Source organism: Rissa tridactyla, chromosome Z (assembly GCF_028500815.1).
Source record: "Rissa tridactyla isolate bRisTri1 chromosome Z, bRisTri1.patW.cur.20221130, whole genome shotgun sequence".
In the NCBI taxonomy this organism is placed as follows: domain Eukaryota; kingdom Metazoa; phylum Chordata; class Aves; order Charadriiformes; family Laridae; genus Rissa; species Rissa tridactyla.
Window position 1 is genome coordinate 63,664,751 of NC_071497.1, and position 19,566 is coordinate 63,684,316.

The window sequence follows — 19,566 nt, forward strand, 5'->3', positions numbered from 1 at the left end:
CTTATAGGTCATTTATTCTGTTAATGCAAGCTGACTAGACAGCTCACAACACAGCTCCACTGACTTTTAGCAGGCCTGTATCAGTGAGTCCCTGCTGACGATTCACTTCCATACAACGGCCACCTGAAAACATATCTTATGCATGTTAGAGTAAAACTTAACTCTAAACCTGACCATTCTATACGACACAAAAACATCTGATGAAATAAATGTTGTTAAAAAAAAGTCACGCTATTGAAATCCAGAGCTCCAATTAAAAATATATGTCAACATTAAAAATATTAAAATGTTTTAACCAGTACCAACTCTGACAAACCATACCAAGAAACTCTTTCTCCACCTACTTTTATAAATTACCGTCTTACACTTACAAGTTACTTTCTACATGTGGTAAATTACAGTTTGGGCTCGTTGACCTGCCTGCAATTTAGGTTGCCCAACACTTCCTATTGTAATAACCTGTTTCCAATTGCTTTTAAATTTGCCAAACTATAACTGTTTGAGCTGAAACTCTCCATTCTGAATATACTCCCCAGGCTGCTTTTGATGAGGAAAATTTCAGCTGAATTATTTTGGCTGTTTCTGAAATCAAAGCAAGGTATTACACAAATTATTTCAATAATTACAAACATCTGCTATCCATGCTTTAGAGTAAATATTTGAAATTTTGTTTTGAAATGTCCTTTTTGCTATTCTCATGAAGATAGGGCAACATTCACCCAGGTTACATACTTCTAAGAATGTGCAGTTCAGTAAAAACTTGCTGCGGTTGTATATCTAAAAAATCTCTGAAATCTCTAGAAATGCTTGAAATCCCCTGCAGCTCTTAGAGCAGGCTCAACTGCAAATGAGCCACTTTATCCCACGCAAGACTCCCCTCCAGGCCACGACCACAGGGCTGAAGCTGGGCAGACTGTAACAACAGCTGCTAACCATCTCAGGCTACAGCAAGATAAACCAGCAGGACTGTGGAAGTGCAGCTTGTCCCTCCTGTGCCCTCAGAGACGGATTTCCTAGCAGCAGATAAGGAGGTGGGAGGGAGCTCCCCGATGCTAATGCAGAAGGAACAATCTGCAAGGGGGATCACTGAGCAATGTTTCTAGATCTTAAATCTAAGATACAAACTGTAGATTGTGAGCTACAGTAAGCTGTTGCACATAAATCAGTGTTGTGGAAAAGATTACTGAGATAGTATCTCATTATTTCCTTTATGTTCTCAGTGGACTGTGCATACATAATTAAAAACAAAATGTACTTTTTGCCCTGTGTTTCCTAGAGCAACTTAATCATTGTGTCCTTGTGAAAGGTCTTTGAAACAGGTATTTCTCTACATGCCAGCAGCACTTTCTTTTCCTGAAACCGATGGTCTAGTTCCTCACCAGCAACCACAACAGCACCAGCACCTATGATCTGCAAAACTACTAGCACTGGTGTCTGTAATGCCCAGCATAAAGGACCCCATCTCTCTTTGCCCAAGTTCATCAGCTTCTTCATTATAAGAAAATTCAGTGCCAAAAGCAATGCATTACAAGGCTTAGAATTTAAGGCCCTTTAATCAGCAGGGCACTCATTCAAGTGCTCTCAAAGTAGGGGTAGACTTGAACACATGTGTGTTGAATCAGTTGTGTGTGTTGAATCAGGCAGAGAGCATGTAAAGTAAATCATTATTTCCACAGCAGTTCCATTTGGGAATTTTGGTCATTGAAATTGTACTAGTCAGCATAAAAGAGTATGAAATATTGCCGCTTCCCCCATGTGAAAATTACTCCAGTACTTTATATGCCTCTTTTTATAATAGATACTAAATACTGACCCTTAATTTTATATTTTTGTCTATATAATAAATGTTTGTGTGTTCTGGTGAAAAGTTATAGCTATACAGTTCTTCCAGTGAAGGGCAATTTATCATCACATTACTGATTTCCCCATATTCATATTCACATCTCCTGCAATCATACCAAATCTTCTACCAAATCTTCTACTTTTCTAGCTGAACATTATTCCTCTCTTCGCCCCCGCCCCCAAATTAAACCCTTTACAGCACTTGAATACAGGTTCTCTAAAGAAAACGGAGATGCCATCATTCCCAATAAGTATGGCCTAAGGATACAGGCACCCGTGCTTACACTTTCAAACCTGAGACTCATTGTTTGACATTTGCCAAAATACTCACCTTCTCTAGGTTTCACTTTTTTACACATAAAGAAAGATATTCTTATCCTTGTTATCCATTCTGTAAAATGCTTTAGGCAAAATATGGTCAGTAAGAAGAGGATATGAATTTTCAGATGTTAGGCAGGTTACCATTGTACGATTTTTCAGCTCCCTTAACAATGGCTCTCACTGAGCTCCATAGTTCCTCATTCTCTGAAAATCACCTTCACTTAAATGACTAACCTTGGGCTCTCTATTTTAACATGTAAAATTGTACCCATAAAATGCTGTTAATAAATACAGGAGGTTACACATATAGGAGTTACATTTTGTGCTTGGGGAAAAGTCAAGTGGTTATTTAGATTCACCCCCTCCTTTTCTGCCAGCAGAATGAACAAACATAAACTTACAAACATAAAACATGTCCAGGTGGGAGGAGCCACAACACAGGTAAACAGGCTTCACAGAGGCATAACTGCTACCAGAAGACAAGGCATAGCCAGTGCGTATGAAAAGACACGAGGGGAACTTGTAACCTTCACGCTCAGCCTGTATTTGCAACTTAAGAGGACTCAGGCTCTCTCTCTAATGACAACCTGATTAAAAGTAAGTATGGAAATATTACTTCAAACTACTCTCCATTCTGAAAGCTCTTTTAGATGTATTAAAGACATAACAAAAGAATCATATATTATTCAAAGGCGTGCTATTGCTTACACTGAGGTATCAATTTGCAGGTCACGTACAGAAAGTTTTTTAACACTGGAGGAACCATTTCAGAATTCACTAGCATGAACTCACAACATTATCCAATTATTGATAAAACTGTACAACAGATAAATCTAATTAAATGTCAAGAAAAAAATGATACACTTATACTTTCTTTTAAACTAAGGCAATTCTTTTTCATTAAGTCTATAAAAGAAAATGAAGTCTCTGCTATTTACTTAGGCATCTTGTTGATTTTTATTTGTATGACATGCAGCAATATTTTACAAATAAAGTCATTATTTGTTTTATATAACAAACTGAACAACCTTCCTTAGCCAAAATTTTTCCTTTGAGGATAACTAGCCTAAATCAGAAGAGAAAAAGCCAATATAAAATGTGTTATGCCTCAAAATTAGGTATCCTCATACCAGTTAGATGCTAAGCTCTGTGATAAAATCCTGAGTAAGACACTCAACATTAGAAATGATTGGGAGATTTATTCTCTTACATTAAAATTTTGCTTCTGAAAATCCCAATTCTGCTGATGCCTAAATTTATTATCCTTTATTTTTATGTTAAATTCTGCCTTCTTATTGTAATGCATCTGCACAAAACCAAAACTGCCTTCTTTTTAATGAAGTCAGCAATATCTTTACATCTTTGATGCAACTTTCCATTTTAATTAATGTTATACATAATTAAATAGGAGGAAAATTATATCAGCAAGTGAAACATCTTTGTTATCATGAAGAAATAATCTAGAGAGGCATCATTTTTGCTGCAGATGTTGGCCTGGAATAGTAATAAAAAAGTTTCATTACCCATTTTTAGTATTTTAGGAACTTGTTGCCAAACAATGCACTAAGTTACAGAACTGAGCTCATATTAATCAAATATGTGTATTAGGCATGTAAGATTTCTACTCTCCAAGCCTTCTCCAACCCAGAAAGCACTTAGAGAGGCTTGAATTGTCTCTTTTCCTCCCCTTGTTTTGGGACAGTCAGTCTCAGACTCGGTCTCTGCTTTGTGTGCGGACTGTCCAAAGCAAAAAATTTTGAAAACACAAAGCTACTCTGTCACCTTTTCAAAATCAGGGAATCCCATCAGTGTTGGACACCCAACAGGAAACGGCACCCTTTCTGCTGCAGAACCAATCTATCTCTTGGATCCTTGTTAGTTATATTCTAATTTAATCTTCTAATTTCAAGATGCTTAAGAAGATAATATGTGATACAGCAAATGTAACTCTCGCCATTCCAGCCTGGGCAATTGTTATCATCTGAGAATTTACAATGCCCAGACACTGTCCCAGGTTTTAGATATGCTTTTGCTGGACCAGGATTTTCCACCTAAGACTGGCTTTTTTTGCCTTGAAACCTATGGACAGGTTATAGTATACCTGCTTCTGTCCAGGAGAAAGACCATAAGATTCAGTTATGTGAGTAAACTGAGTAGATTTTTCTCTGGTGTGTAAATAAATCTTTCCCTGTAATGAAGGCCTCTTTTTCTGTGATCCTAGATCACGTCTTGTAATTCATTATGCGGTTCTCTGTGTTTTCTCAGTGATCACCATCAGTTTTCTGTAAAGATTGTTTGAAGCTAAGTTTTGGTTGGTTGTTTTCTTTTTTCTTCACAGGTGCTATCTCATAAGGGGCTCTGAATTTTGTTTTCACAAAAGGGGGGAACAACCACAGGTGGTAACAACCACTTTAATAACATGCCTTTCTTTCACCACAGCAAGCTTGCCCTTGTACACCCAATTTATGTTCTACCTAAGCAAGAGTATCAACCCCCCTTAAGTTTTCTCCTAAAAAACCTGACCCACTGCATTCTGACCCAGCCATCATGTTATCTTTTTATTCAGGCTAAACAGACCATTTAGGAAGGCCTCTTCCCTTTCTGTCTTCATGGCAGACAGGTTCCTAGGTACAGCCCTACTAAGAACTTATCACACTGGATAGCAGGTGGTACAACAGGAGTGCTAAAATAAAACCAATTTGTGATTTAAGCAATTTCCATCAGAACTCAAGCAAACCCAATGTCATTCCTAGGTAGCAAGAGAGATGAAAGCCAGACATATTAGAGTTAATCCATGCTTTTACCAAGTACTATGTCACCAAAAAATGTGGTTCAGTTCTTGAGAGCCATTCTAGACTAGATGTTCCTCCTTCAGGAGAAGGAGTAATGCTGAATGTCTGCAGCAGAGTAAATGTGCATACAGAAAACAACCTGAAGGAAAAGCAGATGGTGATTTGCCAGTAAATCAGAAGATCTTCAGGTGTGTTTTTTGTCTATAGGCAGATTCATGCTTGCTTAGTCCTTCCCTTGCTCATGAAGTTCTGTTAGACATGGTGGAGGGTCCTATGGCTGGACTTACCCAGGGTTTACCATGCTTAATGGGAAAGAGAACGAGCATGTCCCTGTAGGAATAGATAAGGCATAAGCATACCTGGGCATAAGCACATTCGTAATGTCGATATGTATACAGACAACATATCTACAACACCTCTCAACTTCTGATGATTTATCTTTCCTGTAGAGAATGTGAGCTTTTTTCTATAAAAGTAAAATTTCATTCTAAGGGGAAAATGCTATTAATGCTATTAGGTTTAATTGCATTGTATTCATTAATATTTTACAGACAGCTGATTTAAAACCTGTAATCTCCATGGGTCTTAGTTCTGAATTTTCAATAGAATAAAATTCTCTTCTTGATGAGGCTTGAAAGTTAAAAAATACTTTTAAAAAATTATCAAGGTGACTAAAATGCATTCCTCTCAATGCATCCTCTCAAAGCACAATGTGCCATATACATTTATTATCCTTTATTTTTATGTTAAATTCTGCCTTCTTATTGTAATGCTTCTGCGTTGTGCTTTGAGACATTTCCCATTAATGTTTTAGGCCAGAACTCATGTTTATAGTATAGAATCAATCTGTCCTTGTAAAAACCTTTTATTACTGGCGATATTCATAACATTTTATACATTATATGGTTGTATAAATCTGACAAGGTTTCTGATCCTTTGCCAGATTTTGGTTGTAAGTTATCTTGGATGTCGAGCCATGACCGGTTGTCAGCAAATAAAGAGTTTAATAAAAGAATAAGGAGAAATACAAATTCCTCAGTTCTTTGCCAAGTGCTTCTCCCAAGTTTAACGCATACATCTCAGCTAATGGGTTGACTAAATTCCTGAACAGACCAACACTAATGGAGAGGCGAGGCGGGGGGGGATAAGCGTTTGGCCTGACAGTGAGTCCAATCAGAAAGTATTAGCTCTGCAAAAAGAAGTTGTTAAACTTCTTTTAAAGCCGTCTGTTAAAGCCTAACTGAAATCTGGAAATCCAAAGGGGACAACTCAATGAAGAAAAAGCAACTAGCTTTGGCTAGTGAAAAGTCCGATTTGTAACAATAACTTGGGAATACTATTCAGTTTCTACTTTGTACAGAGAAAAATACTGCCTTCTTCAACCAGAAATCAAAGGGTAAGTTTAATGCTATCACATGGCAAAAATATTTGTCTGCTCAGTTTTCTTATAAAAGCTTGTAAATCTCACAATTATGCAGTTAAAGAAAAATATTTCAGGTTAAAATGTTCACTTAATTTAAAAGTATGTTGGCCATTTGCTTTTGCTTTCCATTAGTGGTTTCGAAGGCAAGAAGTCTTCAGCAGTGAATTACATTGGGTAGTTTTACACCTCTGCCCTGAGTAAACATGCAACCGACTTCTTTTGCTAAGATAAGACTTATTGAATTGTAGAGCTTCAAAGAAAAAAGCATATCTCCTGGTGGCGCATCTCCTAGAAGAGCTTTCACTTGTCTTGATTTGAAGACATTAAGAGCTGACAATTCTGCCAATTTTCTGAGCAGTCTTGCCCAATAGTTAGTCTCCTTCACTGTTAAAAATTCTGTTATTTTCTCTTTGAAATGACTGGCCTCAGCTTCTAGCTGACATTCTCATACTAAATAGCCTTTGATATGTAATGGAAATACCTAGAGACTATAATTAAGCCATCACAGAATCTTTTTCTTTTTTTTGCTAAGCTGAAAACATAAAGCCTTTAAAACTTGTCTTGGAAAGTTCTCCAGCTCTAAGATAAACTCTGTGGCAGCTCTGTTCTGCTCTTCCTCCAGTTTCCATACTGGATCAAACAGCAGGCTGATATGATATCCCTGTGTGCCGAAAAGCTAGTAGGCGGGGAAGGAGACCGGCCTGGCTAAATAGGGACCTTTGGCTGGACCTCAAGAACAAAAGGAGAGTCTATGACCTTTGGAAGAGGGGGCAGGTCTCTCATGAAGACTATAAAGATGTAGTGAAGCTATGCAGGGAGAAAATTAGGAGAGCCAAAGCGCAGCTAGAGCTCAACCTAGCTACAGCTGTTAAGGATAACAAAATATGTTTCTATAAATTCATTAACAACAAAAGCAGGATTAGGGACAATCTCCCTCCCTTATTGGATGCAGAGGGAAACATAGTCATGAAGGATGAGGAAAAGGCTGAGGTGCTCAACGCCTACTTTGCCTCAGTCTTTAGCAGTGGAACTAGCTGTTCCCTGGGCACCCAGCCTTGTGAGCTGGGAGACAGGGAGGGGAACCTGGACGAGGTCATCACAATGAAAGAGGAAGTGATCAGTGACCTGCTACACCGCTTGGATGCACACAAGTCTATGGGACCGGATGGGTTACATCCAAGAGTGCTGAAAGAGTTGGCAGACGTGCTCGCCAAGCCACTTTCCATGATCTACCTGAAGTCATGGCTAACTGGGGAGGTCCCAATGGACTGGAGAGTAGCAAATGTAGCACCCATCTACAAAAAAGGCAGAAAGGAGGATCCAGGAAACTATAGGCCTGTCAGTCTGACCTCGGTAGCAGGGAAGATCATGGAGCAGATCATCTTGAGTGACATTACAAGTCATAATGGACAAGCAGGGGATCAGGCCTAGTCAGCATGGGTTTAGGAAAGGCAGGTCCTGCCTAATAAACCTGATCTCCTTCTATGACAAGATGACCCGATTATTGGATGAGGGAAAGGCTGTGGACATTGTCTACCTAGACTTTCGAAAAGCGTTTGACACTGTTCCACATAGAATTCTCATGGAAAAACTGGCTGCTCATGGCCTGGATGACCATACGATCTGCTGGATCAAGCACTGGCTGGATGGGTGGTCCCAAAGAGTGGTGGTCAATGGAGTTAAATCCAGCTGGTGGCCGGTCACAAGTGGTGTCCCTCAGGGCTCAGTGTTGGGACCATTTCTGTTTAACGTCTTTATTGATGATCTTGATAAGGACATAGAGTGTATCACCAGCAAGTTTGCAGATGACACGAAGCTAAGCAGGAGTGTTGATCTACATGAGGATAGGGAGGGTCTACAGAGAGACTTGGATAGATTGGACCGATGGGCCAACGCTAACGGTATGAGCTTCAACAAGGCCAAGTGCCAGGTCCTTGGGCCACAACAACCCCATGCATCGCTACAGCCTTGGGGCAGTGCGGCTGGAGAGCTGCCTGGCAGAAAAGGACCTGGGGGTTCTAATTGACAAGCGGCTGAACATGAGCCAGCAGTGTGCCCAGGTGGCCAAGAAAGCCAATGCCATCCTGGCTTGTATTAGAAATAGCGTGACCAGCAGAAGGAGGGAGGTGATTGTCCCCCTGTACTCAGCACTGGTGAGGCCACAGCTTGAGTATTGTGTCCAGTTTTGGGCACCTCAATACGAGAGAGATATGGAAGTGCCAGAGCGAGTGCAGAGGAGGGCAGCGAAGCTGGTGAAGGGCCTGCAGAATAAATCTTACGAGGAGCGATTGAAGGAGTTGGGACTGTTTAGTTTGAGGAAGAGGAGGTTGAGGGGAGACCTCATCCCTCTCTACAACTACTTGAAAGGCCATTGTAGAGAGGTTGGCGCTGGTCTCTTCTCACAGGTAATTAGCGATAGAACAAGAGGGAATGGCTTCAAGCTGCAGCAGGGTAGGTTTAGGCTGGACATTAGGAAAAAATTCTTCACAGAAAGAGTGGTCAGACACTGGAACAGGCTGCCCAGGGAGGTGGTGGAGTCACCATCCCTGAATGTGTTTAAGACTTGTTTAGATGTGGTGTTGGGGGATATGGTGTAGGGGAGAACTTTGTAGAGTGGCGTTGATGGTTGGACTCGATGATCCCAAGGGTCTTTTCCAACCTAAATGATTCTATGATTCTATGATATAGTATCCTATCTCTAGCAGCGGCTAAATGCAGTTGCGTAAAAGAAGCACGAATAGGGCTGTCAATATATATTTACTTTGATATTCTTCTGATCTCCACCATCTACTTTGCAGGGACTTCCTGAGAATGAAAAGGGTTTTATGTATTTAAATATCCTCCATGGGTTTCTATTCTAAGACTAGAAGTTGTTGAGTCTTATTTTGAACCCATATACACCTATCGCCTCTACAATACCCTTGGCAAGGAGTTCCACAGGTTAACTCTATTCTACACACAGAACCGCCTGTGTTTATTTGGAATAAGAAGTCCTACTAGCCCCAGCTAAAAATCAGGACAGCAAAACTGCATGCGATTGCTGTGCCCATTTTACCGCTATGGTATACAGAAATAGCATCAGTATCCTGCTCTTACGCAATATTCTTGCACTTATCCGTCATGAGATTGCTTAACCATTTTTGCTGTAGTCTCACAACAATTCAGATTGAACTGACTACCATAACCAGCCTCTAGATATTTTCATAAGGCAGTACTTTGTAGAATACAGTCCACCAAGCCCTAGTTTCAATCTACATTTTTAGTTACTACAGGCATGTTAAATGTTACTTTGCCAATGCTACAGAAATTTTTAGGCTGAATGCCCAAAGCTTTCAAACAATCCGAAGAATTCTGTATGGCTGCGTTTTTTGGTCACTTACTTGCAAATTTTATCACCAGTGATTTTATATTACTGGCCCCTAGTGATCCCTGAAGCTCTTAGATCACTGTACCCTGCTCAACGATAATGCTACACTAACAATTACTCTCTGAGAATAGTTAGCTCTATTAGTATCTATACTAATAGTATAGATATCTATAGCCCTAATAGTATCGTATCTATAGTTCTCTATTGATACAATATAGTGTTATTTCAAATGAAAATAGACAGGACTAAGTCAAATACCCCTTACATCTCTCTACAGTCACCTTCATCAGGCTTGTAATGGGCATAAATGATTATATCAGGCTTGTCTGACAAAACTTGTTTTTCATAAAACCTCTTGCACTGTATGAATTACACTCATTGTTTAATTCTTCAGCAACAGAACCATATTTCTTCTTTTGCTGAAGATAGATTTCAAGCTATGTGACCAATAGTCACCTATTTGCTCTTTTTGAATGCTGGAACTCATTAGCATTGTTCTAGTACAATGTCATATACTCGGTGTCCCAAGATTAACAGCACTGGTAAAAAATGCCTGACCACCAATTCTTGTAGGTTTGTAGAGTGCAAGTTAGTAAAAGCTACTCATGTAAAAATGTTTATTCTTAGTAGGTGTTGCTTAATATCCTCCTCACTTAATAATGGACTGGAAAGTACCCCATTGTTCTCATATGATATGATTACATCATGTTGCTTCTTTCTAAATGCAGAAGAGAAACAGTAAGTAAACATTGTGGGGTTTGTCATTTGCAATGTTAGCATTTCCACCTAGTAAAGGGTCTGTAATACAAATGAGATTTATTAGTTCTAAAAACATTAATTTATACAACTTATTGGCTATAATACTTTAATCCATGTTTGTTTTCTTTTTCTTGACAGTCTTAGCCTTCTTTATAATTTTTAACACTTCACAATTCCTCATTTCCTACTATTTCCTACTCCTGACCCTCCACTTCCGTTTTGTTTATTTTTAATTGCTGTTTTTACTGGTAAATAGATTGGTTCTTAGTCAGAATTGTTCTCAAAAAATTTTAAGTTTTGAAATTGTGAGATTTGGGCCAACTGAATTTTAAAGACATAGCACTTCTCATTCACAATTTTTCTTCCAATAATTTTGCTCATTGGTTCTCTTAGCACTGATATCTTTAACCTTTTTAATTCATCAGGAGTATACTGCAAGCAAGTATTGGTTGAGTCTATCCTCTGTTATTCAATACTGAACAAAATTAGGTCATGATTATTGGTTTCTAGGCAACCGCTAACTTCCAAATCATTTAATTAATTTGTCTTTATCTATCGTAATCAGGCCTAAAACAGATTGATTGTTGTTTTGTACCATGTCTTTTGAATCATCTACACTTTTTACAACTGCTAATGATGATTAGCTATACAGAATTTCCATCATAGGCCCCACAAACTGAAATTCCTCCGTAATACGACACTTTTTTCCTTCCACCATGAGAAACAATTATTTAAAATACATTAATGAAGAAAATAGTGGTGAAACAAAAATTAATCTCCAGATGTCAGGAAGAAGCACAAGTATTCAAGTAGCAAGCTGGCGCAAAATCTCATGTTCTTTGGCATGCAAATAAAAAGATAAGAAATCTATTCGTAGACGAGCATGTCTTGTTTCTAATTCATAAAACAATGAAAAGCATTCAGTAGCCTTTCACAAATCAGTATGAATTAAGCTAATGTCTTTTTCCTGGTATCTGCCTCTGACACCTACTTCAACCGTTCTACAATTATTGTCAAAACACCATTCTCCAACTTCATCCTTTCCCTTACTGCCTGCCTTCCTTTTCCTTTGACTTGTTCTACCATAGAACCTCCTGATGTCTAGCCTCTCTAATACCTGTCAGTAACCATTCACTATGCAACCAGCTCTACACGCCTGGAAAACCCCACCAGGAATCTCTATTTAACCTAACTGCCCCCCACTACCTCTGAAGGTTATTTGGAAATTGTTTCATTTTCCAGAGAGGAAGCTGAGATCTTGACCTCGTGACTCACTTCTTGTTGCAGTAATATTACTTCTCCCATACCAAATGACTACAGCCATTAGAATTAGTTGTTGCCTGATTATCTTTTAAAATGGGGCTTAATAAAATTGTTTGTCAAACAAGGTTGCTAGTTGACTGACCCTGATTAGTGATTAAAATTACCAAGGTTTTTTTTCCTGCAACATTGTTATATTAATGACATGCAACAGAGAACTATTTGTACAGGAAAACCAACTGTAGTAGCATTAGAAACTCAAGTGACAGTCCATACTCCACCTACCACTACAAACATGGACTCTCTACATCTTAGTGCTCTCTTTATTGAGTCAGCCTAACAACTGATAGCCACCACAGCTCAGAGAGCAAAGTTTAAACATTTTCTTCAAACTGCTTTTACCATTTAGGTTTGACCACACGACTTGCAAGCAATGCAGAGACAGCCTATGTGCTGGACCTACATCAGACAGCTAACAGCAGGGGCTGCTGAGGCCGTCACGTAGCCATCTTGTGACCCAGTTGCCTGGCCCACTCTTTTGCAGTGAAGGAGCAGAATGAGAAAGCCATTGCCTGTTATCCACTTCCTGAGTGGTTACTACCACTCTCTCACGAGTCTCCCATTTTACCCTTTGCCTTTCATTTGGAGCTTCTGCTGTGAAGCCAGCCAAAGTCCACTGTGAATTTCTGACAGAGGAAAAATTTCATCCCAAATACAATGAAATTCTAAAAAGATACATTACTAAGTTGGAAAGGCCACTGTTTGTTACAGACTAAGACTACAAGTTACTTTTTTATTAATTGCAGTGAATACTTCAAGTTGGGCCGGAATAAACACAGGCTTTTGCTGTTTTGAAATTTAATTCAGTGGAAGTATGGGTCTAGCAACTCCAGAATAGGCTGGATTTTGCCAGATACCTAACTCTTGGCACATTTAAATGTATGTGATTCTTTCTGTGCAGTGTCAAGGCAATTAACTCATGTTTCCAAAGCAGTAGCGGTATTCCCTGTTTTCTTGAGGGACTTTATGTCACAGTCTTGGAATAGCATCAGAATAAGTTGTTTCCTATACAGACAAAGTTTCATGCCTATGATGGAGAGCTGCAAAACCAGAAAAGATGTCTTTCTCCAGATTATCGTTTCCTTTCCAAGATCAGGTCTTTACAATAAGGACTGTGAACATGAACTTGATTCAGAAGGCTCCATGAAACCAATATAAAAATTAGCAGACAAGTTTGATATGTTACCGCATTAAGATGTTTCAGAAACACATCAGAATGTACCCATTAGCCTTCTGTGTTGAGTGCGATTTTAGCCATAAAATGATCTGCCTTAATTACAGTCTGAGGGAATTGGCTTCTAAAAAAACAAACTACAAAAAAATCTTATTCTTTGGGACAGGTATAGAACATAACACTTTCGTTTGTGGTCACAGTGTGGTCTAGGTTTTTCTCCTCCCTACACATATGGATAACCAGCTGATGCTAACATAACTGTACAATCATGTACGCATTTTCACATACATGTAATAGCAGACACTCTCCTGCACTTCAGTACCTTAGTTACTATATATATATATATATAACACACACACACTTTCTAAAGAACAGGAAAATAAGTCAGTCAATTAAATTATCACCATTAGCATCACTACTGCCCTAAATCTAACTTTTAAATAATTGCATAACTTTCTATCATCACGTATTTTTCTTTATAATTACTGCATTTGCAATTATCTATCTTGATCTGAGACTGCTAGTTTATGCAGAGAAAGGTCTCCCTCATGTGGAAATATGCCTACCAGCTGTAAAATAAAAACTGCATTTTCCTTTGCAATACAGGTTCCATTGCTTAGATTAGCAGATTCATTTTTGGAAAGTATCACTTAGTGTATTTTTTACAACATTTTAGTTCATCAGAGCTTATCATTACAGTGTGAAGGGAAAAACCCATTTGATAAGATAGGATCACAAGAATTTAAACACATTTAAAAAGAAAGCAAAATACTTGAAAATCCAGTCAGAATGTAAGGGAAATTAATCTAGGCAAAATTCACAGGTTTTAGGATAATCTTGCATCCATCAGTTTCCTCAATTTTCCTCTACAGCTGTTCTGAATACCATTCAAGATGTTATCATATATGTGATTTTCATGTATTGCATTTTAATGACCCAGCAGAAGTACAGTCTAAAACTGTAACTGACTATGACAAGTTAGAAATTAATTAATTACATGCTCTGGTTAAGACTACATAGTTAATATGTTTGGCTACAAATATTTATGTTTCCTCACACCCCTAACTAGTGTGGTTCAAAAATAAGTCCTGTTAAATTTTCCATTCAAAAACCAATTAAGCTCCTTTTTTTCCCCCCCAAGTTTAAATGCTTTAAAAGAAAAAGACACAGATATACAGTTTCAACAGAACAATCAAAATTGTGGGTTTTTCCCCCTAACACAAAGATTTGACCCAAAGTGAATACTTTCAGTTTTCTTTTGCTAGCAAAAGAGGAAGTCTTTTCAGTCTATCAGGCACATTTTCTTACTTTGTGGTTGAGCAACTAAATAAAAATACGAACCACATTTACAGCTATGGTTCAGATATCTAAAATACATTAGCTAGTAACCAAAATTAAAGTTTGGTTTTTGGTATTACAGCATGCATAAGAACAAAGTGGTTTGATATCTAAAGTGGTTTGATATCTAAAGACAAGAAGAGTGCACTTGAATTCACAGTTTTATTTGGGTGGTGTAGAATTGGCTTGTAAGACTCATTTTTCCTGATCTTGCAGAAATACTGCAAAATAATTCCTCAATCATTTTCACACTCCCATGGCTGAAATTATTAAATCTATGAAGCTTTTTTTTGTAGCACCTGTGCATGCCACACTGGAAAGGACTAAGAAAATCTTGGATTTACTATGATCCTTCCCACTGGGGATATCTTCTCCCCTGCCTTCCTTATACGTATCTCAAAATACTTCACAAATCAACTGAAACCATTATAATTGCTCAAGTATAACTTTTCAGTGCCTGTGTTGATCTAATTTGGAAAACAAAGACCTGATCTGTGATCATCAAGAAAAAAGAAAAAGTGGTGGAAGAACTGCCAAGGTCATAGATTTTGGCTGGTTTTCCTCAATAAAGGGAAGGAAAGGGTAGCTGACAGGGTAGGGTTTTTTCTCTTTTTAGTTACGCTGTATAAGTATAAATGATACAAAAATTTAACATGCATCAGAATGAAGTCTAAAAGTATCACACAAATGTCTGTCGTAAAGTAAAAAACAAACCAAACTGTAAAGGCAGGTTCTCAGTCTTGAAATTTGTCAGGAAGCTAGACTGAACCCAAACCATGATGAAATCAAACACACTTCCTCTCCATCAAAGACATTTTTTAGCCATCAATACAATAGAAGAATACAGAATAAGAATGAATCTGTTTCTTTTATTGCTGATAGTGTCCTTTTTTCCCCCCACAGTTTTTAAATTCATTCACAAGACATAGTTTAAGTGAATTTATTAAGAGAAACATAGCATCAACTCCCCATACTGATTAGTACTATTTCATAACAATTCAAAAAAGTCACCATCCAAATTCCTCACCTTCTGCACATCTCAGAATTTTTTTCCCTGATGTGTTGAATTTTGTAGTCCTATGCAATTTTTAAAAGTTACATTTTTATTTATACAATTTAAAAAAATCATCAAAAATTGACCCAATTTCCCTAGAAGTGCTACATAGTTAAGATGTGAAATACACTGACATTTCCAGTTCATTCCATACTTATATGCCATTACAAAGGAACCATAATTTTACTGAATACATAATCCCTTACTCAATAAGAAAGCTCTCTGGCTTGGTTTACGCTCCAAGAAATTTTGTAGCATATCCATCCCATCCAAAGATCCTCCAGGTTTCAAAATGAGGTTTCTGTATTTCATACCAGCCTGATAAAAGGTAAAGCAGAATGTTAGTATTTCTTATCTTGCGACCTGCCTCTTTTCTGTATTTGTTGCATATTTACAAATCTACTCATGATTAAATACCTTCTCTCCTTCCAGATTTTCTTAATATCAAATCAGGATACACCACAAGTATAATTTAGATCTGCTGAAGCAGAAATTCAACCTGTTCACGAAGAAATCCCTTTTCTCGTGGTTTTACACTGTTTTGGAAGTTACAGTCACAACTTGTCTGAAAGACATTCTATAAAGCATAACGCATGCACAACCTCCACACAAACTTCAGTGATGGATTGTACCCATGACTGATGGGCAGGAAAAAGGAACCTAACATCCATTCTCTCTTAATTGATGATTTCTCTTTCCTTAATGTCTCTTTGGACAGCAGAGATGATAGCTCAGAGATAGATAGATGTAGCATTGAGGAATAACATGGCGCATACACACATATTATATACATATAATACACAAACATATCTAACTCCCCTATTACAGTATCTTAACATAAGAGACTTAACTCAGGTTTTATTTTGAGGAAGAAACATTATTACTTCAGATAGAATGGAATCCTTTAAAAAGAATGAACCAAGCTTCAGAGACAACAGTAAGTAATGAGGACTTTCTTAACAAGAGGTCATATTTTAAAGAACATATCTGGAGAATTTTGGGCTTTCTGAGATGTGACTATCAATCAGAAAAATATTATTTTGCATGCAGATGTCCCAGATGCTTCTGATATTGAGGAAACAATGTTCTTCCTTTTAGTCACTGTATATACACATATATACTTCCCCCACACGTCGAAGCTATGTGATTACAGGACTACATGCTTCCTGATAGCTGTGCTGCAAAAACAAGTGTAGGTCTTTTTAACTTGATGGACTTCCATGACTTAACTGCATACCAATTGCATTGTCTGAATTAACAACTGGAAAAAACTAAAATGCAAAAAAACCCCAAAACTACCCAATGCACTGAAGCTTTGCTTATACTTTGCTATTTGTCTTAGTTTCCTGAGCATCAGCAGCAAATGAAGATATTGTTCCTTGTAGTTTAAAAGTGTTATTTGAGTAGACTTGAGTCCTTGCTGTCTCTCCAGAGCCAGCACATTGCTCAGTTCTAGGGAGACCGGAGATCATTTCAGATAATGTGCAAGAATTGAGGAGTGTGACAACCAATGAAGTTAGAATTAAGTGTTTGATGAAGAATTTTTATAAATACAGTCTCTGAAACTAGTTTCTGTAACTTGCTCAAAACAGGAAGAGAGGTTTTTTTCTAACAGGAAGAGGTAAGCCAAATTTCTAAAAGCCCTAGACATAATACCATAGCCGTTTTCCTTTCCTGCTGTTCTGAAGACTAGTCTAAATCTAGAATATAATGAAAAATATGTAACTACAAAAATCATACTAGTGTCTAGTATTTGTTTATAAAAGATTGTTTGTCCCATCCTGTGGAACTCCATTACACTTGCATGGAATGCAAATAAGGGGAACAAGAACCAATTTGAGAAGACAGCATTGCTCTGAAGAGGGAGGGAAAATCTCCACAGAATTACCCCTGAAGTTATATCAGCATTCAAGCAAAGTGTGCGTGCACACACATATGCTAGAGAGCAATTGACACAAATAATCATTTTTCCTCCTCACTTCTTAGCCTGGATAGCAGGCTTCACATTCAAAGAGGCACTAGGTGCCTTGTAGCTGAACCATAGCAAATATTCACTCCTAGCATACAGACAAAGAAAATAAAAAATCCCCACCAAAAATTCAGAAGAAAAGGCACTTTCATCCCTCAGGAGAAGTAGAGGTGACAGAGTAATTCCAGCAAATTGTATCTTAGGGTTTTGACTTTACAATCATTCAGAAAAGAATTTTGAGAGTAGGGAGGTGTGAGTGTGTCAGAATAGGGAACTGTCAAAGTGCCACAAGTGTGGCACCAGCTCTCCCAGCTGCAAACCATTAAGAAATCCCAGCAAGTCTGACCCCTCCCCAAATGCCATTTTTAAGATATGAACAGCATTTTATTAAAAAGTTATTTTATTCTCTCATTTAACTTGCCATTTCTTTTCTCCTGCTCTTATTTATGAGTGACAGCATTGACATTGAATAAGGAAGAATGATCTCCAAATCTTTCATCACCTCTCCTCTCAAACTATCCAGTTTGCTGCTTTTCTTCGTAAACGCCCTTTTGGGTTTTATTGGCCTAACAACTGCACCAGTTTTCTAGCCCCTACCCCCTCTCCTCTGGGACTTCTCTCTTCGCCAAGCTCAAAGCCTGATCTTGTTTTCTTTCTCCACCCTCTAGAGCGAGGGACAGTTCTAGAAGTTCTGGTTGCTGTGATAAGGAACAGGAGGAATGAAGGCAAATTCCATGAGAGGAACAGTAAAGTCAAGCAATTTCTGCTCCCTCCTTTACTTCTCTCTTGTACACATTTACTGAAGGGAAGAACTAGTGCTGGCTGCTGAATCCAGCAGACAGATAAGAGGATCAAGAAAACTGAAAGGTCTTTCCCGTGATAGAACTGCAGCATCTCAACTCACAAGTCTAATACTATAATCTCTGAAAAATAAAAAAGGTTGTGAGAATTGGAAGGACTACTAACTGCATCACTAACTATCCTTTCTTTCTGCTGGAGGCAGAAGAGGCTGGAGAATTACACATGGGGCAAAAAAGCCCAGTAAATCCAGAACCTGTCAATGATTTGAACTTCAAAAGCTACTTGAGAGAAAAACTAAAGAGGAAAAAAAAATTTGCGAGTTATGCTGTGCTGTGAAAGAGAAAGACCAAAACAAATTCAGTTTTCTAAATAACAACTGCATAAAAGTACCACACACTTGAGGTACTATTAATGGAAACAGAGCATCATTATCATACAGCTTTCACAGCAGAAAAATACACATCTGCTCTTGCTATGGAGGAATATGGTTTTTCAGTCTAAAATTAAAGAGGAAGGCATTAGTCAATGCAATACAACTCCTTAAAGGTGTCATAACATAATATTGAATACATAATAATTGTATTAAAATCCAAGTGCTCTTGGAAATTTTAAGATAATATTTCTAAAGTAATTAAGTTATTTATACACCTTTTTTGTTGTTGATCTGAACTTGACAGGTACAGAAGTAGTACTTGAGATGTTATACCTATGGATCATGATTATAACAAATGTGTTTTCAGAGACAAAGTGCAACAAAAATCTTTATTAAAAAGCATTCATCACGTACCTTTGGATTCATTATTCCTTCTTGTTTAAAGCAGCTATAAAAAATGTCCATGGAAAACACCTCACTCCACAAGTACCCATAGTATTGACCATCATAACCACCTGCCAGATGTCCAAAAGTAGCTGGCATGTTTGTTCCTTGAAAAGTAGATTAACATTAATTTATTTAAATCAAATGCAGTTATTTTTCTGATGTATAATGTACTTCAACATTAAGAATAAATTAAGGAATTTGTAGCAACTACTTTGAAACTTCTAACATAAAGGGTCTGAGTATGCCTCTAAAAGTATTGGCCGTATTCTGTTGACTACGGGAAACTCATTTTCCCATTTTAGGCTAGTTGCACATCCAACAGAGATGTGACACATCTAAAATGGTATTCACATCATGTCACTCTAAACTATAACCTGCAAAAGGTTAAGTTTTGTATTTACCTTCATCTTTCTTCAGAAGACATGATTAAGATCACCCCAAGTTTCAAAGTAATTATTTCAGGTTCATAAAGTAGATTTTTATAAAGCAGTTTTTTATGAAGTATTTTTTTTTAATAAACAACAACTTGGCTTTTTTGTATACCAAACATTATTAGGAAAGAAAGGTATGTTTAATCAACCATTTG

At 37.7% G+C, this 19,566-nt stretch overlaps 1 protein-coding gene and 1 long non-coding RNA gene across 3 annotated transcripts in view; one reads left to right on the forward strand and one right to left on the reverse strand.

The window, feature by feature from the left end:
• Positions 1 to 2,580: 2,580 nt before the first annotated feature.
• LOC128902237 (uncharacterized) overlaps positions 2,581 to 19,566 on the forward strand; it is a 38,747-nt gene continuing 21,761 nt past the window's right edge. The window contains exon 1 of the long non-coding RNA XR_008463702.1: positions 2,581 to 2,760. This is a non-coding gene — a long non-coding RNA (uncharacterized LOC128902237). The remainder of the gene's footprint in view (positions 2,761 to 19,566) is intronic.
• NLN (neurolysin) overlaps positions 15,186 to 19,566 on the reverse strand; it is a 36,570-nt gene continuing 32,189 nt past the window's right edge. For both annotated transcript variants that reach the window (XM_054184785.1, XM_054184786.1), the window contains 2 exons: positions 18,948 to 19,084; positions 15,186 to 15,708 (listed from right to left, as the gene is read on the reverse strand). In XM_054184785.1, coding sequence (XP_054040760.1) covers positions 15,574 to 15,708; positions 18,948 to 19,084 — 272 coding nt within the window. In that variant the 3' untranslated portion in view covers positions 15,186 to 15,573. The remainder of the gene's footprint in view (positions 15,709 to 18,947; positions 19,085 to 19,566) is intronic.